At 34.6% G+C, this 23,726-nt stretch overlaps 1 protein-coding gene across 1 annotated transcript; it reads left to right on the plus strand.

Moving 5' to 3' along the window:
* The first annotated feature begins 6,475 nt into the window (after nucleotides 1-6,475).
* On the plus strand, nucleotides 6,476-17,121 carry LOC140831035 (protein CLT1, chloroplastic-like). Its single transcript, XM_073194728.1, has 10 exons — nucleotides 6,476-7,021; nucleotides 11,277-11,422; nucleotides 11,840-11,877; nucleotides 13,590-13,705; nucleotides 14,488-14,584; nucleotides 14,660-14,695; nucleotides 15,205-15,255; nucleotides 15,338-15,461; nucleotides 16,043-16,168; nucleotides 16,613-17,121. The coding sequence occupies exons 1-10, from the start codon at nucleotides 6,615-6,617 to the stop codon at nucleotides 16,801-16,803; spliced, it is 1,332 nt and encodes a 443-aa protein (XP_073050829.1). The 5' UTR covers nucleotides 6,476-6,614; the 3' UTR covers nucleotides 16,804-17,121.
* Nucleotides 17,122-23,726: the final 6,605 nt, after the last annotated feature.

Consider the following 23,726-nt stretch of genomic DNA (forward strand, 5'->3'; position numbering starts at 1 on the left):
TTTAATTGGTATCAGAGCCGCCAGGTTCATAATCCGGCTGGGGATCTCGATAGACAAAATTTTGACGAAGTTAGATTTTGGTAAAAACTTAGTCATTCATATCCACCCCAATTTTGATTTGAAAATTGTGACTTCCCATAAGAAACTCAAGATTTCGATTCCATTAATCATTTCTCTCGACGTATAATCTTCAAACCATACGTCAATTATCGAATTTTCCATCTTTGAACCCTTTCTGAATTAAAACTCGAACGAGATGACTCTGAAAATTACTGTTTGCTGACCTTATCATTTTATAAGCCTTCCAGTGTTTTCGGGAAATGGCTTCGTACGCCCATCATAACCACACTCAGTTTTTGCCATTTTGGGAAATTCTCGTAGAACTTATAACTCCGCATAGAAAAAAAAAATCGAAATCCAATTCTGTCAATTGTTCCTTGATCCTCATGAATTAATTTTTATTCATATGAATATTCTGACTTTTCTTTTTGAATATTCCATCGATTCTTCCCCAAAAATTTGTTTTCCATATACATAGGCATGTTTCAAAAAAAAAAAATTGGGAAATAATGTTTATGTAAATCGGACGATTGGAATTTCAACCTTCTAGGATATTATTATTGAGATTCAAGTTAGTTTAACAATATTGGGTCATAGTTTGACTTTTAAGTTTTATATTAGTGCAAGTGTCTGAATACAAAATAATAATGATTGACAGCTAGTTTCTGCATCACATGATCAAAAAAAAAAATGATTTTTGAGATTTATATGAAATCGATTTTGGGACTAGTCTTTATATTAATTGGTCAATAGAAAATTTGATATTTTAATTTTTGGAGTTAAGTTAGATTAAATTTGGGACTAGTATCTATGTTAAATCATCGATAGAAAGTTTTAAGTCCTAATTTTTGGGTTTAAGTTAGATTGACTTTTAAGTGTGGAGGTGATACTCATGACTAAATTTTAATAGAGTTAAAAAAAAAATTATATTTAGGATTTTAAGCAAATATATGTGAACATATATAATTTTATGTACTTGACTTTGATATATGGTCTTGATTTGAAACATCATTCTCAATTCTATTTTTAATGTCAAATAACAAAATTTTCATTTGTTTAAAAATGGTCCTAAACTATTATTAAATTCTTTTTGATAAAATTAATAACAAGATAAATTTTAATGCCATTGATTGGACCGTTTAATCTTTGTGTCTTCAATCTCTAATTTAATTCTTCTTGAACAATGGAACAATTCACATTCCAATTTTTAGGTCCTCATTTTTAATTTGTCAATTACTTATTAAGAACTAAATACATAATATATTTCTTGGATGGATTATATGGTGTGCCTCTTTTCTAAAATTGTAATTGTTCCTATACAATTCTACCCATATCTTAGGATTTTCATTCAATGATGCATCTTTTAATCAAGCCTCATCATTTACCTACCTTCAATTTTTGTAACAATATTATCGATCTCTAAATTTGGAAAGCTACCTTAAACACTAGAATTTAGCCATCACATTCACCTATATTTTTGAAATTTTGAAATCTTCTTAGCTCAAATTTCGAAAATTTCATCCCATGATCATTGTCATGCAATTAAATGTTTTTTTATTTTAGAAATGTAGAGGCATTCATTGACCTAAAATTTAGCACCCAATTAAGTACTAATTATAACAATTAAAATGAATTATTGGCCTAAATAAAATGTTACCTTACATATTCTCCAAAATAGCTATATAAATGTCTCCTCATAGATGAAGAAAGCCACTCTCGAAAAAAAAAAAATAATCACAATCCTCTCATATTTTCGTGCCCCCCTTCAAGCAAGATTCTCAATTTCGTGTTAGCAAATGACGACGCAAGCCAAGACCGTTAGGGAACTCGAGCTAGAAATCGAGCAACTTAGAGGTACCACTACGAGTTTACTTCATGACAAGGAGGAGTTGAAGAAAGCTAGGGATCGCCTTCAAGTAGAAGTGGGACAACTCACTTTCGACAAGAAATTTGCGGAAAAACAACTCAAAGGTTACAAAGAAGAGTTGCAAAAGTCGCAAAAATATGGTCAACAAATGTTTGCCACCTCCGAAGCTTGGTGCAACCACTATCACACTAAGAAATGGTTTTGTGACCAACTTGAACAGGAGTTCAATGCCTATCGTCATGAAATGGAAAACTATGTGCAACAACTTGAGCTCAACAACCAAAACTTGAGTGTAGAAATCGCCAACCAGCAAATTGCACTCAAGCATATGCAACAACCACTAAATGCACAAGGAGAAGACGATAACGAGGAGTTAGGAGACGGAAACATTATTGATTAGATTAAGCTCCCATAAGTCTTTTGGAATAAGGACACTCTTGTCCATATTATTTCTTTTTACATCTCACTACTTATGTTTTGAAGCCTATCGTATTTGTATTATAGAATTCAAGTTTAAATTTTCCTTGAATCAATTGAAATCGAACCATAGATTATTCAACATGGATTTAAATTTCGAATTAATCAATCATCGAGTTAACTCAAGTTTCGAGGACGAAACTTCTAATAAGGAAGGAGGGATGTGAAGACCCGAAATCTTGCAACGAGAAAATCTATATATGTCATAGGAAATTTCAGATCATTTTTGACACAACATTTTTTTAGTTTCATACAATCATAATCATGAAAATTTGAATAATCATTGTCCCTTCATTACTGACTATTTATCACTATATGGAAGTGCACCAATCTTGGAAGAAATTAATGCAGCCAAAATCACTCTCCATTTGCACTTAAGGAAAACCAAAATCGCTCATGAATCTCGGGTGTGTATCTTGAATCAAGAAGATGCCACGTTCATTCGGGAGAGAAAAGTACAATCATCGCATTGATTAAGCAATCAGCGACATTCTTGGAGTGATACGGGCTTACCTTTATAGTTGATTATTCAAGCCTATATAAGAAGCAAACTCCCTCCCCAATACTTCAAGAATTCGAAATTTATCATTTGCAGCAGCCTAGTCGAAGCTCTACCACAACCTTGTTTGAACGAAGTTCTTTTAGCATGTCCTTCTAGCGCCTTAATCCAAACGAAATCAGGTAAGTGGGCTTTTGCTATGTATTTCTTTGTAACTTAAACTTTGTATAAGTATTTCATGACATGCGTCTATGTGTGTCGAAAAATTTTCGGAAAATGCTATTATATATTTTATAAAATCTCGATCAATGTACGATATGTTATTCTATTTCTAATATTTTTTGATTCTGCTGAGTTCATTCAAAAATTCCGTTAAGTGTCGTTTGATACATCTGATTCTGTGATGCACTGTTATGATTCGAGTGGGATATGGAACGACGATTGTAAATTTATATGGCCCTCATCAGTGGGTATAAAACTGTGTTTCGGTCCCATCAGTGTGTATAAAACTGTGTTCCAGTCCCCATCAGTGGGTATAAAACTGTGTTTTGGCCTCACCCCTTAGAGGACTAACATATTGGGGACAATTTGACCATGGAAAACGAGATGAGTAACAGTGTTTTCGTTTGTTCTGATTCGTTCTGTTCTGAATTGTCTGATAATCTCTGTTTCGCACTTCGATTCCGATTCTGATATGATATAAGACACTATGTTTTGAAAAATCAGTTTGCAATATGGGTTTTAAATTATATTTATATGTATTTGTGGTAATCGATCGGCCCCCACTTGCTGAGTGTTTCCCAAACACTCACCCCTTACATTTCTCCCCAGATAAGAATGAAGATCAAGTAGACGAGGATGAAATAAGACATGCTTTGGAGTTGGTGAGGAATTTTTGAGATATGAAGATTTCTCGCTTATGTTCTTCCTAAGTATCGATTCAAGTTGTACACTGCTTCCGCACATTTCATTTCGTTTTGGAATTTATCACTGCAAGACAAGATTATTTTGAGTTATTTATGAAATAGACTGGTTTTGGTTTATACTGAACTACGAGGCTTGTTGTTTGACGATTATGTGATTGTTGAACAACGCCGGTGTCGACTAACCCCGGTCTCGGGGCGTGACAATCCTTGCGCAATTTTCTCGGATGTCAACGAAGGGACGAGCATAAAGTTTGTTGGTTGTGAATGAAGAAGCTTCACGAAAGAGTTGAGAATGTATGGGTTCATAATTTAAATTTAAAAATGATGATTCAAATAAATATTACAAATAAAAAATATATAGATTGGATTTGCACCTCATAAATGAGATATTTTCACTAACCATTAAATTATTTTAGATAGATTTCACCTTCGTAAATCTATAATATTTTTTTTTATAAAGATGTGAAATTGTGTTATCTTACAATATTAGTGGTTTGTTTTTTATAGCTGTTTATTAGCTAGGTAAGTGGATAATGAAATAAAAAACACAAAAATACATTTTAAAATAGTTCGATCCATCACACATGCGTCACCCTCAAATTTCAAGTAAATTCACCAAATCTCAAACTTTTATGATCATATAAAGACTTAAAACCATATATCAAAAACTCTACGAAGTCTTTATGACAATTTTTTTTAGAAATTCATGGATTCAAACATGTCAACTGATGAAATAGGGAAAGCACAAGTAAGTTTTTGGAAAGAGTCCAGACAAAAAGACAAGTCCTGGAAAGTTAGTACTGTACTTTATTAAATAGTATGCCAACAGATTTTCACAGTTGCATTAATTAAAAAATGTACTTTTTTTTGGCAGTGCAGTAAATGACAAAATAGTTGTCATGTCAATTTTTGAGTCGTCTGATGTTTTTGTCCTATCAATATCGAAAGAAGACCTCATTTATGGACACCGAAATTCAGCAAAATTTCATCAGTTCTTTTAAGTCTGTCAATGGCGAATAGAAATTGGTCTTCAGTCTTAAGTCGTCGATTTTTTTGTGTTTAATCCTTAGATATTTTTTTAGTATCACATTTCCACATGAAGTGTACCATATTTCTCCATGAAGTGCACCACATTTTGTACGACATAGTACCACAATTTTGTGGATAAGGAGTAAACCCAAAGAAATGTTTTGATTGTTGATTTTTCACCAACTTCCCCAAAAACTAAAGACATCACTTCCAAGTTTATATCAGATATGTTCGAGAGATCATCTCGCTTGAACGAGTAGTTTGCATTCATTATACTATCAATCTATCCTATTCATATGAACTTCTACAACTTTTTTTTTCTCTCGGAAGAGATCGTCAGTGTGGTGATTCGTGCAACATTATTGCGAGTTTGTCCGTTGTATCAGTATGAAACAATCGTCCGGTTAAAACCTCGAGGCACATACCGAAATGAACAAATCTGTTTTAAAGAAACTATACTTGCTTTAGGCTTCGATTTAGTTTTGTTCTTATATACATGATACACATAACAATATACTTATTCCGTTTACTGTCTTGTCTTTATAAGTTGCTTCTATAATTCTGTTATTAGCAATTTCGCTAACAAAATGTTCTGAAGTTATTTGTTCTTCTGTGTTTTCTCAGTTATCAGTTCATATGCATGAAAGGTAACTTGCATATTATCAATATATTAAGTTAAATGATGGGGTAACTGATTTTTTTATGATAATATTATGAAAATTTATTCAAACACACGAAGAAAAGGGAAAAAAAATGAAATTTCTGCAAAGGTAAAAATAGAAGGAAAAAATGATGAAACATAATATAAAAAAAAACTAAAAAATTATGACAGTCTAAAATTACTAATTTATTAAAAAAATAGATGTTAAATTTTATTAAAAAAAATGTTTAATTTTTATAGTTATATTAATAGTAATATTTGTACTCAAATGTTATATAAATAGATGTGCTTTGGAGAAAAAAGTGGAACATTTTTTTAAGATAAAAATAAAAATTATTACTCTAAAATTTAATAGTTAATAATATATTTTAAATATAACAATTATATATGGATCAATTTATGTTTAGATTTTCCTCTTATTTTAATAAACATGTTAGTATAAAAATTTTGTGGAGTGCTACTCCTGATCAATCATAGACTCAAACTATACATATTTATTACTATTACATAAAAATTTTATATTACTCTTTATGTCAAGAGTATCACTTTTTAGTGTGAATATGGGTAGGGTTAATCCGTCTCACAGATTATGATTCGTGAGACGGTCTCACATAAGACCCACTCTATATAAATATATGAAAGTTCTCGAATGAAGTATGTTCTTGTTATTATATTAAAGTTGAGACACAGTAGAGATAAAATTGGTGGTGACATGAACAATTGTAATTTTAAGAATTACAAAAAATAATAATAAAATAGATGAAACTTTAAAAAAAAAAAAAAACAAAACAAAAACCACGACAAGCACATATATTTTATTTTTAAAATTTATTTAACTAATAATTCTGTGGTTCTCAAAATATTTATTATTTTATAATTAAATAACATGATGAAAAAAATAATAAATTTCTTTTAAAAAAAAACAAATGATGACGTGGACACAGATTTCTTCCATTTACTTTCCATTATTCGATTGATATTAGTAGAGCGTCTTCGCTCCAATTTCCCATTCTCCTTGGAATTTCAATTTCCAACATTTTTCAGATCAATCCAACGATAATTTGATCTTTACATTGATTAACACGTGGGGAAGTGATGTCGGTGAGCTTCCGGCGGGTGAACGCCGTAGCCGTGGAGTCACCGGCGGCGAATCACCACATTTCGCGGCGGGTCCCTTCGTCGATTGGTGTTTTGCGGATTAATCAACGGAGAGGTGTTGGAGGAGGAGGGGGAGTAGTGCTGCGGTCGAGTCGATGGGTGATTGAGGCGATAGGGCAGAAGGAAGCGCGGCCTCGGTGCTGTTCGTTCGATAGCCATCATCCACGTCATGAGGTGGTGGCTGTGGCCGAGAGGGGTTGTGGGGGAGTTGATCGGAGGGTGGAGGTGATGGTCGCGGTAGCTGCTACGGTGGTGCTTGGTGTTGGGAATCGAGTGCTGTACAAGCTTGCATTAGTCCCTCTCAAGCACTACCCTTTCTTCCTTGCTCAGCTCGCCACTTTCGGGTTCTTTTCAGCTTTTTACTGTCTCTGTAAATTGCTTTTATTTCAATTGATTATGAAATGATTTTGATTATTGTCTTTTTACAGCTTTTTATTATCAAAATAATCAAATTTAATAAATTCATTAAGGTTGCAAGCGCAATACTTTAGCATGGTTACAACATCAGAATTGATATTGGAATAACTCCAGGCTAGTTAGAGACTAAGGGCTTTCGTTTCTATGTAATGGTTTAGTTCAAGTCTTTTTTTTGCCGCGGGGCCTTACGCTTTTACGTGAAAAGGAAACACGGTAGGATATGTTGTAGACTTTGGGTTGGTGTGGGACACTTTAAATGAGAACCCCTGGTGGTGAATTGGATTTTTAAGTGGTGGGATCCCCATGGTAAAGTAGTTCACTTTTGGATATTCCACGTTTGCTCTCATTTCAACGTAAGGGTTGGGTGTGCAAAAACTTAAAACTGTTGGTCATCAATTTGGTATAGAAATTTTTGTGTATATATATATATATATATATATATTTATTTATTTATCTAGAAAACTTATTTATTTAATGTAAAATGTTATAAGTATTGAGGAGATGGAGATGGTCCCCATTTGCCCCTACCTACCAGTCAGTCGTTTGCTCGATTATTGGCATCCATATGTCTATTGCAAGTGGTCTAGATGAATATTGCCTTTAAATTAATGCCCCTCTTAACTGTAGAATGACAAGTGAGCTACTCGATACTAATCAGTGATTGCTTAATGAGGAATTGAAGTTTTTGACTTTCGCTGTGGAAGTTAAGAGTTGTTCAATTATAATATTGGATTGGAAAGTAAACAAAATTACTATATTAGGCGACTAGGATATGTTCTTTTTGGTCTTTATACCAAGTCATTAGTTTAGGGGATGAGGATAAGATAAAGAAATTATGTCCTTGTTTTCAAAATAAAACAAAAAAACTTGATCATTTGGTCACATAAATTGCTGGAAAGGTATGATGCACATCACGATTATTTTTTAAGTGGTTCTATGTATCGTCCTTACCCGAGCCATTGATAAACAGACTGATAAGCATGTTTAATTAAACTTGATAACTACAATTAAACAATGGAAACGAAATAACTTAATAATCTTATAAGCCAAAAGAAAATATGACAATAATATCAGTCTTAAACGTTAATACAACCATATTGAATTCATAATCTTATATGAGAATACGAGAAATCAAATAAAACCTCCACTAGATCACTACCGAAAACCCAACTACTCTAGCCACTGCACTGGCCGTCCGAACCGTCCACCCTAAGACCTGTCCCATATGGGGTGTCTAAGATGAAAACAAGGACGTGAGCGACAATAGGCCAATACAAGAATGTACGAGTATACAATCCGTTTCCTTCTAGTTCATCCAACTGCACAATCCTAAAGCTTAACTCTTTAATTCTGTTGCTCAGTTCTCCCCATTCCTCCCTGTTCCATTTCAAAATCTTTTCATTTTTTTCATAAATTTGTAGCCTTCCCACCTGCTGGTATTACCATTATTCCACCATGTCTTAATCAACTCCTTGAAATTATGATGAGACAACCAAACATTCTCAAATCTAAACGGAGCCGGACCCCACCTCAACTTAGTCGTGTCAAATATCACCGGGCAATGATCCGAAGTAGTCTTTGGTAGAACCGTTTGTCTAAAGTTGGAAATATTTCAGTCCAACCTCTTGTGATGAGGAATCTGTCAAGCCGACAACAGATTGGTTCCACCCTAAGATTAGACCAAGTAAATTTTGCATTAAGAAGCGGTGGATCAATAAGGAGTAATTCATCTATTAAGCAGTCGAAACATGTCATACTCGTGGTGAGAGATAGGCTATTCAGCTTTTCCCCAGTGTTTCTGACCACATTAAAATCCCCTCCCAAACACCACCTATCCCCACAAATCGAGTGCAGTCCGGCTAATTCATCCCAAAAAAATTCCCTATCTCTCGGTTTGACCGGTCCATAAATGGCTGAGAACCACCAACTAGATTCTTCTTGCCAACGTATCTAAATTGAAACTGAAAACTCTCCAATCAAATTGTTAACGACTTCCACAATTCTGGGATCCCACTTTATTAGAATTCCCCCCGCACTTCCCACCGACGGTAGGCAAACCCATTCAACAAATCTCGGTTTCCACACACTGGCAATAAAGCTTCTATCTATCCTTTCTCTTTTGGTTTCCAAGAGTACCACAATATCAGGATTTTCTTGACGTATGACTTTTCGGACAAGTGCTCTCCTACTAGCCAACCCTCCTTCTCTGATATTCCAAGAGAAAATTTTCATGATGACACATTTACTCCCTTCGAGATTGAACCTCTCTCGTAACTGATCCCCCACTTAAGTCTGTATAACTCCCTGCCTAACAAACATCTCTATCTACGTGTCCCAGTTCACCCACCCCTCCTCGAGTCGACACTAGCTCCGAAGCTTTCCGACACTAAATTGCCCTAGAAACTGACTGAAAACCTAATGTACATGGCTAGAACTCGAGAGAAAGAAGATGAGGGAAAACGGTGTAGGTAATAGATAAAATCAGCTTCTATTTATAGGCTGCATCCAGACTAGTTCAGAAGATCCGAACTCAATCTTATCTTTCATGTGTCATAATCTGATTCGTCTAATTTGATTTCTCGGAATAAGCTGATAAGGTAATCTGAAGTAGATTGGATGATCCATTCTAAATTCAGTGGATCTCAACATTCTGATCCTCAATCAATCACTTCCTTAATAATGCTTAATTAACAACTCTTTAATCTTGTCTTAATTAGTACTTCATTCAAATTAGAATTTGGGTCATTACAGTCTACTACAACATCAACATTGGCGAAAATGGATGAGAATTATCACATTTACAGATTATATTAATGAGAATTATCACATCGTTGCATTCAAATTCTTATTCTTATTATTATAAAATGCACGATTTAGATATTTACCTCACACATTAAATCGTGTGTTGTTTGTCCATTCTTTGAACCATCCGACAATTATTTTCCACAATATCAATTAATTAAACTCATTTAATTATCAAATCATAATCATATTTCAATAGAAGGAATTGGTGCCATTCAACATGCATGACAACCCCCTCCTATACATGTTATAATGCATTAACAACCTTTAGTCATAGTCGTGTGCAGTACCATCTTTTACATTCGATGTCCCACTCAGATATTAGGATATTGGTTTCACAAGACCCCAACATGAACACAAAGTACAATATGTACGTTCCAAAGTGTCATAACTAGTCCATATAACTAGAGAAATTCTTTTATCCGAAACACATATCGTACTCTAGTATGAGGTTCTTTCACTTGATAACGAACAAAATATCTACACATCGGCAAATGCTAGCTGCAGTTTCAAGCTCCTATCTGAATTACAAGAACACTGAACTTGCCACCTCAAGGAAAACATATATGATGGCCATCACAATTTCTTTAGAAAAGTATTCACCCTGAAGTTTTATACTCTTGTAATGAGTGATATTCTCCTAGCATGATGTCTAAGGGTTCAAAATATTGCGAAATGGTGATATTTATTTCGTTATTTGTTCAGTTGACAGATGCTATGCATAGTAATTTTTTTTTGGGAAAATAAACAAAATGGGCCTCTAAGTTTGTCTATTTTGTGTTTTTGTCTTGTAAATATTCAAATTTAGGTTTTAGTCTTGTTAATTAGGTTATGTTGACTTCTGGTCATTTTTTGTCGTAGTGCTGATGTGTCGCTCTGGTCATTTTTTGCCGTAGTGCTGATGTGTAAGCGACACATCAGCATTTCTCGACACCACATCAGAACTCCATGAAAAGAATTTATAGCCAATATACGACCTAACTTACAAGACCAAAACCCAAATTTGGATATTTACATTACCAAAGCACAAACAGGCTAAGAGGACCATTTTGGCAATTATCCCATCTTATTCAACACTTCTCAAATATTTATAATTTACCTGGTAAAAATGCATCAAGAAAGTGTACATAGCTAGATGAAATTATTAATGCAATATTATATGTGATATTAAGCTTGTTTATATTGTAATCACTTGTAAAAATAGAAAAGCATTGATCTCATATTAAGAGTATTTACATAAATATTGTGAACCGTATGAAAATTTTCTATTAGGACTGGCTTTATGCAGTCAATACTTTATATTTCTTTGAAAATTTATCGAAACTGTCATTACATTCCTATGATATTACTGATTTTAGCATGTTAACGTTATTTTTCTAGGTATGTATTTGTATACTTCTCTATTTTGTATCTCCGGTATCAAGCTGGCAAGGTTACCGATGAAATGCTATCCTTGCCTAAATTTCCATTAATAGCAGTTGGCTTCTTGGAGGCTCTCGCAGCTGCATCTGGAATGGCAGCTGGAGGTAATCTACTTATGATATTTTTTCGCAAATGTTTTATTTTCCCTCTTGCGCTGGATTTTGGAAATTATGATGTGAATCATTTCAGTGATGTTGCTTACATTTGCTGAAGGTTTTGACCTGACTTGGAATGTTTTTTTGGACAGCTAATACTCAAGAATGTTTTTAATGTTTTACATTTATCAGTGACCTGATCAAATTTTAACGCATACTACTATGAGTTGTTTGTGAAATTGAAATAAACACACACAGACACACACACACACACATTTAAATGTGAGCTCATTTAATTTTCAGAGTGAAAAATTTAGTGTAAGTGTCAATATTCATCATACATTTTACTGTATTGTACATTATAACAGTCATGAGAAAATATTCTACTAGCCTCATTCATCCTAATTTTTTTTTATGCTTGAGCAGCTATTCTTTCGGGGGCTGCAATTCCGATATTATCTCAGGTAGTGACGGCATAAATTTGTTTTTCTGTCTTTAATTGAATATGATTCTTAGTTCTTGCATTGACCTAAGTCGTGATATATTGAAATTAGTTTTTGCTGATAAGACATTAAACAGAACCTTACAATTGTGACACTGAATAATATGCCATTTTAAATGATAAATTTGGGGGCACTGTAATTTTGGAATTTCACGAGTTTAGAACTATAATAACATGTATCTCGTTATTAATCCACTTGAAAGTAGAAATTGCAAGTAAATTAAGAACTTTTTAATCCGAAATTAAAGTTCGTGATTTCAAAATCATAGTTCCATTGCAGGTTTTTGTGAAGCTTATTTGTTTTATTTTCATGTTTAAAAAAAATATTTAATCTGTTTATGTCACGCCCCGAAATTGAGACGCGTCATCGGCATTGTTAACAATTAAAATCGCAAAACAACAAGCCACATAGTACATAAAATAGCCAAAAGCCAGTCTCTTACATAATCAGAACTGTTTTTACAGTACATAGCACAACTGCGGAAGCGATAACGTAAAGGAAAATTAAACTAAAATCGATGCTTGAAATTTCATGTCCCGAACTTGATCAAAAACCCCAAAACATGTGTTTTTCTCCTTCTTCCACTTGATCTTCGCCCTTATATGGGGAGAGAAGTAAAAGGGTTAGTGTTTGGAGAAACACTCAGTATTTGGGGTGCCAATCGTGCACAAGAATAGGAAATATACATACATTTTAGTTCAAAGGTAACATGTCGCAACATGAATCAATACATGAGGCAAAATAGAATTCGAAACAAGGTATCAAATCTTATCGTAATTGGGGTATCAAATTATACAAAACACTGTTATTCATCTCCTTATCCATGATATACTGACTAGTCCCTAATTGTTACTCCTCTAAAGGGGCGAGGCCGTATATCGGTTATTATAACCCACTGCTTCATGGTCTTATCTTATCTTGTCATGTTTCGGAAATTTTCTTACCACTTTTAATTCGAATCATAACAGTGCATTTTCAAAATTACATATCATAACAAAGGGATCATGCGGAAAGAAACCTATACAGAATCAAAAGTCATGAAACGTGTGGTGTACGATCGAGTTTTCAAAAATAACAGGAACATCATTATTTTAAAGCATACTTATAAGCCCACTTACATGTTCTTCTCTCGAATAAAGTATGAATGAATTGCTGCTCAAAATGATATTCCCTTGATGCTCGAAATCGGCTGAAATAAGGGATTAAGGGTCCAGTGTTGTTCAAAATTCGGTGCTGCTTGGCTTGCTTCTTGGACGAAACTTTTGTTTGAAAATGAGTAGAGTGTTGCTCGAGTGTTTTGTTGTTGAATTGTTTTCCGAATATGAGATATTTCGAGCTTGTGAAATGTGATTTATGTGTGGCAATTTGTACCCTTTTATAAAAAGTTGGTAAGGCACCCCATTTCATGTCATTATCCCATGTCTCATAAGTCATTACTCCATGATTATTCAGCAACTAAGCCATGTTTTTATGGCCATAAAGCCATGTTTAATTTGCCAATAAGCCATGTTTTTATGCCAATAAATATGTTGATTTTCAGGGCTTTGAGATATATATGTCAGTACAGTAAATTCAACTTCAGTAACATGTCTGCTGCTACGAGTGTGTCTCTGCATTTAACTAATTTAGTAGGAGCAATAGAATTACTTTGACTGTTTGCTAATCTTTTACAGAGCTTTCTTGTCTGGCAACTTGTCTTATCTTATGTCTTTCTTGGGAGGAGATACAGTTTCAAGCAATTATTTGGTTGCTTTCTGGTGGCGATAGGTGTCATAGTAACTGTTGCAAGGTAATTCATATCAATGCCATTCTCTCTCTCTACCTCACTCAACGCATATCCACATTCCCGCGATCTACACTCTACGATAGATTATTCGCTTCTACGAAAAACAGCATGCTCAAGAACATGAAAATTAGACGAGAAAATGGCGTTAAGCTCGTTATTAGTGAAGCTTGAGAAGTTAGAAAATTCAGTTGCTCTTTTGAATAGTTCTTCAGAAACTTGTGGATTATCTGGTACCAATTTCAGCTCTCATATAGGTTCTGACTTCTTTCTCATGAAATTAACTATCAGATTTAAATGATTATAACAAATATCATGTTCGCTAATTATCTTGTAAAATTTTATAACAATTGGTCTAGAAAGGATATTAGATTACGATTACAAATGATTGAGATCCGAGTCACCCTTTCAAACAACAACAGTGCTTTCATCAGTATGAAGTTCATGGGCTTGCTGCATGGAAATAGCATCGGTTCTGGTCATTTTAATTTGGTTACTATTTTGTATCATGCAATAGATTAAGAACTTTAAAGATGGTTTAATTGATTCTTTGTTTTAATAAATGATTCCAAATCATTTGAAAGTATTGTGGTTTATGTCCAGTGTATTTTTTCACAAATAAAAGATTGGACATTTTATATATTAAATTGCATCAGCTCTATGGGACAAAAAAGTCTCTGTATATCTCTTCTAACACCTAGGAAGCCCTTCAGCGTTGCTTGTGACATTGCAAGTCCTGGCATATCTTTATTATTTAATGTTTCAGTCATCCCTTTTTGCACTTGCAGTGGATCAGGTACCGGTTCTCTGATGGAAGCTGGCATATTTTGGAGTATTATGATGATTGTTTCTTTCTTATTGCAAGCTGCTGATACAGTGTTGAAGGTAAAGCTTCCTCTGTGGGTAATTAAGCTCCCTTGTACTTAAATTTCCCTAGTTACTCTCACCAATTATTTACAGGAAACAATATTTTTGGATGCTGCTCAAAGATTGAAGGTAGGTATGTCACAGTTTTACCCTTTCGCCAACTAATACATCATGACTCATGAGTTTTATGATTCAATCTTATATAGCATCTTACAAAAAAAAATTTCTTTTGTTTTTAAGTTCTTCGTACTAGAAGAGTTGGTTTTCCTAGGTTCAGTCTCCAATTCAAACCAAACCTTTTTCAAATTCCTTTGATCTTAAAAACATTATTTCTATGTGTGAAAGTTGGTTATCATCGAGTTGAAGTTCCTTTGTATCATTTAGTCTACAAGTGGTATTTGAAGGAAATACAAACTCTTGACCTGCATTTTGCAAATTACTATATATTAGATCTATGCATGCACATAAGGTAAATGAGAGTCATGTAGGCTCATCCATTTTGAATCATGGAACATCTCTAGATTATAAGACAAGCTCTGTGTTCGAGGATTTTCCACTGACTTCCATAAAAGTTAATTTCTGACAATTTAGTGATTTTAATTTCAGTAAATTAAATACCTACTTGTTATTGCATTCAGGGAGGTACGGTGGATCTATTTGTCGTTAATTCATTTGGATCTGCTTTCCAGGTTAATGTTTAACCTGACCCTAAAATTTTTTGGAATGCCGTGTACTTCAACTTTACTAGAAGCTTGAACTTGCTTATTACAGGCAGTTTTTATATGCCTCCTCCTTCCATTCTTGTTGAACTTATGGGGTATCCCATTCAATCAATTGCCAAGTTATCTCAAAGATGGTGCTGCCTGCTTTTTGAATGTTGGCACCATGTCGAGCAGTAAGTCATGTGCTACTCGTGATTCTGCTATTTGACCAACTTTATTTTTACCTCTTATTTTTGCGCTATGGAATCACACAGAATTTTGTATTTTCTTGCCTATGCATTAAAACTCTATCTGAATTGTTTTAAATTTCGTCTGCCTTGTTTTGAAACTAATATAACTGAAATCAGAGCAAACCTCTCTTATGCGCATTTACTTATCCTTCTGCCCTTGGTGTTTGTATTTGCTCTTGGTTAATGAAAGATTGTACGTTAACTGGTGTTAATCATGTTTTTACATGCAGTCAAGGAATTTTATAAGAGTTGCCTTACTTGAGAACATGTTGCCTTTTTTTGTGTCTAAATTTTGTGGCTCGACATATGTATCTTGAGCCGCAGCACAAAGTTATAAGCCTTTTTTGGTTGAGATGCCTAAATTTGTGAGAAATGAATAATTTTAAAATCTGAACATGATATGTATCTTAATTATGTCTAATTAAACACTTCCCAAAACACATACACGCACAAAAATATACAGGTCAACTCAATTGTTCTAGAGAAGTTATAGCTGATAACATTATATGTTGTTTTCGCCACAGGATGCGACGGTGCACCTTTACTACCGCTGCTCTTTATCATTGTAAACATGGGTTTCAATATATCATTGCTGCATCTTCTCAAGATTTCTTCAGCTGTAGTATCCTGTCTTGCATCAACATTTTCAGGTTCGTTTATTTTGTCGTCTTGTCACTTATAACTCTCATCTGAAACTTCAAGTGGAATGGTGATTTCCATTGCATTACTACTCGTATAATCTGCTTCAACTTTTAAAGTTTAGAATTCAAATTACTCAAAATATGATGATTCAATGATACTTTCTCGGTCTCTTTGTTCGAGAAATTAATAATACTGAATCCTAAAGAATTGACAGTACTTGCCAGACCAGATGTTTTATTACCCAATTAATTGTAATCCAAAAATTAAGATGATCAAAATGCCACAATGCATCATCCTCGTAATCATTACTTACGGAACTCAGATTAGTTGATTTTGACATTCATTTACTTCGCGATATAATTTCTTTCAGCACGCATGTCCTTTTGAAACATGTTTCTTCTATTACATCATGTTTTTTTGGCAACATCCCTGGTTTTATCTCGTCTTTGCAGTGCCAATATCTGTATACCTATTTACGCTGCCGTTGCCATATCTTGGCGTTGCATCGTCTCTTCCGCCAGGATTTGTAGCCGGCGCCATCATCCTCGCTGTGGGCCTGATTATATACATGTGGACACCTTCACTCAATTTGTCGAGTAAACCTCTCTCACTAGTTAACTCGAGAACCAAACGAATTTCTTGATGTTCTTATGCATCAGCACGATGCACAAGACACTGAACAATAGTAGTTTGAAGCTTAAAGACTGGAGGAGAAGAAGAGTTAATGGTAGCATGTGAATAGAATTTCAATGTAATGGTGGGAACAGTGGCGCATTTTATACGAAGAACGCCTGTCGCCTGGTACCTGTAATATCCAAGAGTCGATGTCATTTCCTTCTCTCCAACTTATTGTGAATATGACTCAACTTTTGTGCTAAATTTGTGTCATTTTCTGTACCAAAAACAAAACCAATTTCTAATTCATCAACTTGAAGCGTTAGTTTTTTTAAAATATTGTCAGAATATTTCCTACTACTTTATTTACAGTCCGTATAAAACAACATAGACAGATGCTCACAATCTTCTTTTTAAAAATTGAACTAACTTGCCACATATTTGAATCGAACAAGAAACCTTGCCCTTGGTACTAATTGTAGGATGAGCACTTGTAATATATACAAAATTGGTAAAATGATTTTTTTGTCTATTAACTTATCTATTTTTTGGTTTTGGTTTATTAAATTTTCAAAGTTTGAATTTGATACACCAACTTTTAATATTTCGTTATCTTGGTTCAATTATTGATGTGGTATGGTAAAATGAATTTTTTGTCTATTAACTTATCTATTTTTTTGGTTTTGGTTTATTAAATTTTCAAAGTTTGATTTTGATACACCAACTTTTAATATTTCGTTATCTTGGTTCAATTACTGACGTGGTATCTGAAAAGACAACTATTTTCGACACAAAAACACCATTTTTCGATTTTAGTATTTCAGTGTCATATCAACATTTTGTGTCACGTCAGTATTTTTCGGTGTCCAATTAGCAATTGAATTAAAATAAAAATTTTTAACAAAAACAAATTTTGAAAACTTAATTAACCAAAATTCAAAATTAATTTATTTTCCCACATAAAAATATATTAATTCATATTGTTTTTACTAAGGAAAGTTTGCAATAACTCCTCGTCTCCATACTCAACTTTCTCATATATAAGGTCCACCATGCTTCCGCATGATAAATTGAACAATTTACCTCTTTAACTGGAGTGCCGTCGGGTTATATCAATCGGGTTTTACAGATTGCTCCTCACAGCCTAACCACGCAGTTGCAATTGATGGTTCCTGACGCAGATTCTTTCAACAGCACCTAGCACAACCCTGTTTCGTTTCCTACCTCAGGGTGTATAGTAAAGTAGTTCAATTTGAAAATAATACATGAGGGGCATTTTATTCAAACATATAAACTATTATTATATAGTAACCTCCTGTAGAGGAGGAGGAACTTGCTGAGCTACCTATAGTAGCTGTAGTTACAATACCATAAACTGATAGACATGAATTAATTGTGGCGATGAAAATAAAAACCAGCAGACCATCAGCACTCTTTAAGAAAACAGTAGACAACAAGAAAATCAGAAGCTACTGGTCTAGTAAAACAAAAGCAGTAGAAAGGATAGAAAAACAGAATCAGTAGAAGATGTTGCCTAACGTGACTACTTTAAATGTTACCGTTAAAGTTACCAAGTACTAGTATTAATTGCAGCATTAAATACTATACGGAGTCATTTAATTCACTTTACCGAGTTTAGTATAAAACAGAACTGATTGTTTTATAGCTTTTCTGCAGGAACTTTTTTTGGTAATAAAGCTGACTCTATCAGAAATCTGAAGACATCTTCTGATCATAAACGTTGAACTCAGTCGCTTATATATAAATAGAACAAACCCTTACAAAAAGAGAACTCTACGCATAATATCTTTTCAAGGATCAACGCCATTTTCACTCAACGAGACAACCTCGAAATTCCGTGATAACTTTAAGTTCAACACAAAGAAAAGTAGCACACGCTTCATAGCAAATATCTGATCTTTTGAAGATCATCTTGTGCTACTGATTCTTACACTCTTCACAATCTTTTACCACACTTATACTTTATCAGGAAGAGCTTGTAATCTGAAAAGAGTCTTTTCAGAACTTTTTGTATCACGTTCTTTTTGAGTCGAGTAACTAAGAGTTTCAGTAGGCAAATGTGTAAGTCTTTCTGAAGTGGGTGTGTACAAGAGTTGTACTGTAATATCCAAAGTCTTTTATTTATACCTTCTGGAAACAGGAGAAGAGGAGACGTAGAAGATTTCATCTTCGAACTTCCATAAACAACTACTGCCTACTGTTATTATTGTCTTTCACTTACTTCATCATATTGTTCCCGCACCTATAATTGTAATCTAGGTGAAGGTATACGCAACAAGATAAACTACTATCTCTAACAGGATTTTAGTACCTCATCAAAAGAAAGGAAAAACGAGTAGAGTTTATTCACCCCCCCTTCTAAACTCAACTTCGATCCTCAACAATTGGTATCAGAGCAGGTTATTCTTGTTCGTGAAAAACTACAACAGATGGCACACTTTAGCAAGATCCCTATGTTCTCTAAGGAAGATTTTGATGATTGGAAGATTAGAATGCAAGCTCATCTTGCAGCACAAGATGATGACATGTGGTATGTCATCACAGATGGTCCATTAAAAATATTAAAGCCTAACACAGCTGTTGCTGTTACTGAGGGTGCACCACAGATGGTTGAAAAATCAAGAAGTGAATGGACCAGCGAATATAAGAAGAAGGCCAACCTTGATAATGTTGCAAATGATATATTATATAAAACTCTCGACAAGAACACCTTTAGCAAGATTAAAATGTGTTCTACTGCAAAAGATATTTGGGAAAAGCTCATCCAGATATGTGAGGGAAATGAGCAAACAAAAGAAAACAAACTGTCTATAGCAATGCAGAAGTTTGAAAATCTAAAAATGAGAGCTGGTGAAACTCTAAATGAGTTCGATGAAAGATTCAGTAGCTTGGTAAATGAGCTAACAGCTCTGGATAAAGAGCATAGCAACAGAGAAATAGCTCTCAAGGTGATGAGAGCCTTACCCAGAGAATGAGATGTAAAAACAATGGCTATGAGAGTGTTCAAAGATCTAAACAAGTTGGAACTGCACGACTTGTTTGCAGATCTGAAAGCATACGAGTTCGAATTGGAGGTAAGAAGTGGAGAAGAGCCTTCAAGTCTACCTACCAAGGCTCTTGCTGCTACTGCTACTGCTACTACCTCCTCTACTGCTGCTACAGCTGTACCTCAAGCATTACCTACTGTGATCATTGACAGTACATTGGAGAAGACTGCTGAACAAATCAGTAGTGATGTTATGTCCTTGTTTGTAAAGAAATTCTCCAGGTTCATGAAAAAGAACCATTGAACTTATCAGGGTCCCAATCGCAACTTCAAGAAAAATTCACCATCTGGTGATACGGGATGCTTTAACTGTGGAAAAATAGGTCACTTTATTGCTGATTGTCCTAAACCAAAGAAGGATGACCAGAAGAGAAAGGATCATAAGAGGAATGACAAAAAGTCCAGAAGAGATCGAAAAGCAATGATTGCTGAAGAAAGCAAATCCAAATGGGCGGACTCCAGTTCTGAGTCATCTGATTCAAAAAGTCATTCCAGTGACAGTGATGCAGAAGAAGTTAAATGTCTCATGCCAGACACTGATTCAACCTCGACATCTGGAGAGGTATTTGATTTTGATTCTAACGAATTCACACGAACTGATCTGATTAATGCATTACATGACATGGTAGAAGAGTATTCTAGACTTTCTCAATCATTTGAAGAAGTTAAGATCGAAAATCAGAACTTAAAGGATCAGAACAGTAAGTTAACTTGCTTGCAAGTAGACAGCTGTAATGATTTACAAGTTGAGATGAGTAAATTAAAAACGGAGAATGAAAGAGCAAAAGCAGATTACCAGAAGATTCTTTCTGAAAACCAGAAGTTATCACTACTGGTAAATGCTTGGAACAAGTCTTCTATCTCACTGGAAAAGATGCAAGAGTTACAAAAACAATCTGGAGACAGGAGTGGTCTCGGATTTTGTAATAATGAAGGCACCTCTGAAACAAATACTAAGCCAAAACTGGATATTTGCAAAGGGAAGTATATTCACTTTGTGAAATCCAGCGTGGTACAGAAACCAGAAGTACCTACTGCTTCAATAGAAAGGAATGTAAATCAGATGAACAGAAGAATGCATTATGGTCTGGGTTAGTTGAACCTAAGGAAAAAGTTGACCAAAGTTCTAGAATCAGAAGAGGATTCAACTCAGGAAGACAACCTCCTATGAAGGTTAAAAACGACCAGTACTACAATTCTAAACCTGTTCAGAAGAGATACAGGCTGGACAACAGAAACAGAAGGGAAGAACAACATACTAGGATGCACAATGTTAAAAACAACAGACCCTTTGTTGCACACACCTCCATGGATACCCGAAGTACAAAAATTGTACAAATGTGGGTCCCCAAAGGACTGATAAGGCTTGGACCCAAATAGATTTGGGTACCAGATACTAAAATTTGTGTTTGCTGGAACAGCAGAAGAAAACAAAAATCAGTAACTCTACATGGTATCTGGACAGTGGATGTTCCAGACACATGACTGGACAGAAAAACCTACTTTCCGAGATAATGAGTTGCACTGGACCAAAGATAACCTTTGGAGACAACTCAAAAGGTAAAACCGTGGGTAAAGATAAGATTATCCATGGTAACATAACCATTAATGATGTGTTATTAGTTGACAACCTTTGTTACAATCTAATTAGCACTAGTCAACTATGTGATAATGGTTATTCTGTAGCCTTTCAGAAGCACTCGTGTATAGTTAGAGATTCTGCTGAAACTATTGTATTAACTGGAAAGAGAGAAGGCAACACCTACAGAGTCTCTTGGAACTCAAATCATGTCAACACTCCTACATGCTTAGTTGCCTCTCTTAGTAATAAACACTGGTTATGGCACAAGAAATTGAATCATCTGAATTTCAAGTCAATCAATCATCTCAAAAAGCAGAATATAGTTGATGGCTTACCTGATATTAATTTATTTAAAAATCATGTTGGTTCTGCTTGTCAGCTTGGGAAACAGATACAATCTAGTTTCAAGAACAAAGATAGCAAATCAACTTCAAGATGTCTGGAATTACTGCATATGGATCTATTTGGTCCAATCCCTATCATGAGCTTAGGGGGAATGAAATATACTCTTGTTGTTATTGATGATTTTTCTAGATTCACTTGGGTAATATTTCTCGCAGGAAAAGATCAAACCAGTAGCCTCCTGATCAAGCTTCTGAAAAGGATTCAAAATGAAAAATCTTCTTCCATCATTAAAATCAGAAGTGATCGGGGTACTGAGTTCACTAACAAAAATCTTTAGTTATATTTGGATGAACAGGAAATTCAACATGAATATTCAGCTGCCAGAACACCTCAAAAAAACGGAGTAGCTGAGAGGAGAAATAGAACTATAAAAAAAGCAGTTAGAACAATGCTAGCAGATGCAGACATCTCTCAGCGCTTCTGGGCTGAAGCAATTAACACTGCTCGTTACACGCAAAACAGAACTATGGTCAACAAAAGGCACAATCAAACTCCTTATGAAATATGGAAAGGGAATAAACCCAACGTATCTTATTTTCATGTGTTTGGTTGCAAATGTTTTGTATTAAATAATGGCAAAAATCACTTAACTGCATTGACTCAAAATCAGATGCTGGACTATTTCTTGGTTACTCTGCTGTAAGCAAAGCCTTTAGAATTTTCAACAATAGAACTCTTAATGTTGAAGACTCGATTCATGTTGTCTTCGATGAAGACAGCAGTGCTCCTGAAATATCTAACACGTTAGATTTAAGTAACGGGTTAGACATGATCCACTTGGAACTGGACAGTGAAGACGATGTAGAAGCAAACATCAAGGATCTTCAAAATCCAGAACCAGACATTCCGATAGTGGAACCAGAAGCACATACATTAGATTTGCCAATACCAGCAGAAGACACTCAAGAACCTACTACTGGTTCCGTCGAGAACAATCTCAACATATCAAATCAGGAAGATATCCTTTTAAATCCTTTTATTTGGAGAAAATCTCATCCTCCATCATTGGTTATTAGTAATCCAGCAGCGCCTTTGAGAACCAGAAGGCAAATGATAAATGAGTACATACATGCTGCTTTTAATTCTCAAGATGAACCAAAGAAGATTGAAGAAGCTCTTTCGGATCCCAGTTGGATAGAAGCTATGCAAGAAGAGCTGAATCAATTTGAGAGGAATGAAGTTTGGTTTCTAGTACCTAATCCTTCTCACCAAGCTGTCATTGGAACTCGGTGGGTATTCAGAAACAAACTAAATGAGGAAGGAACAGTTGTAAGAGACAAAGCAAGACTGGTGGCACAAGGATTTAGACAAGAAGAAGGAACAGACTATGATGAAACCTTTGCACCAGTAGCTAGGCTCGAAGCTATCAAAATATTCTTAGCCTTTGCTGCTTTCAAAAATTTCAAAGTATATCAAATGGACGTAAAGAGTGCGTTTCTTAATGGTCTACTACAAGAGGAAGTCTATGTTGAACAGCCTCCAGGTTTTTCTAATCATGTGTTACCAAATCATGTTTTTAAATTATATAAAGCATTGTATGGTCTGAAACAAGCACCTAGGTCTTGGTACGATACACTTTCACAATTTCTCATTAATCATGGTTTCATCGTTGGTACTGTAGATAAAACCTTGTTTACCTTAGCCAAAAACAAACACATATTATTAGTTCAGATTTATGTTGATGATATCATATTTGGGTCAACTAAACCCAAATTATGTGCAAAGTTTGCTAAGTTAATGCAGGACCAGTTCGAGATAAGCATGATGGGAGAATTAACATTTTTTTTAGGACTTCAAATCAAGCAACTTGATACTGGAATCTTCATAAACCTAACTAAGTATACAAAGGAACTACTGAAAAAGTTTGGGATGGAAACATGCTCTGCTGCTTCCACTC

This window comes from Primulina eburnea, chromosome 4 (genome assembly GCF_022965805.1).
Source record: "Primulina eburnea isolate SZY01 chromosome 4, ASM2296580v1, whole genome shotgun sequence".
In the NCBI taxonomy this organism is placed as follows: domain Eukaryota; kingdom Viridiplantae; phylum Streptophyta; class Magnoliopsida; order Lamiales; family Gesneriaceae; genus Primulina; species Primulina eburnea.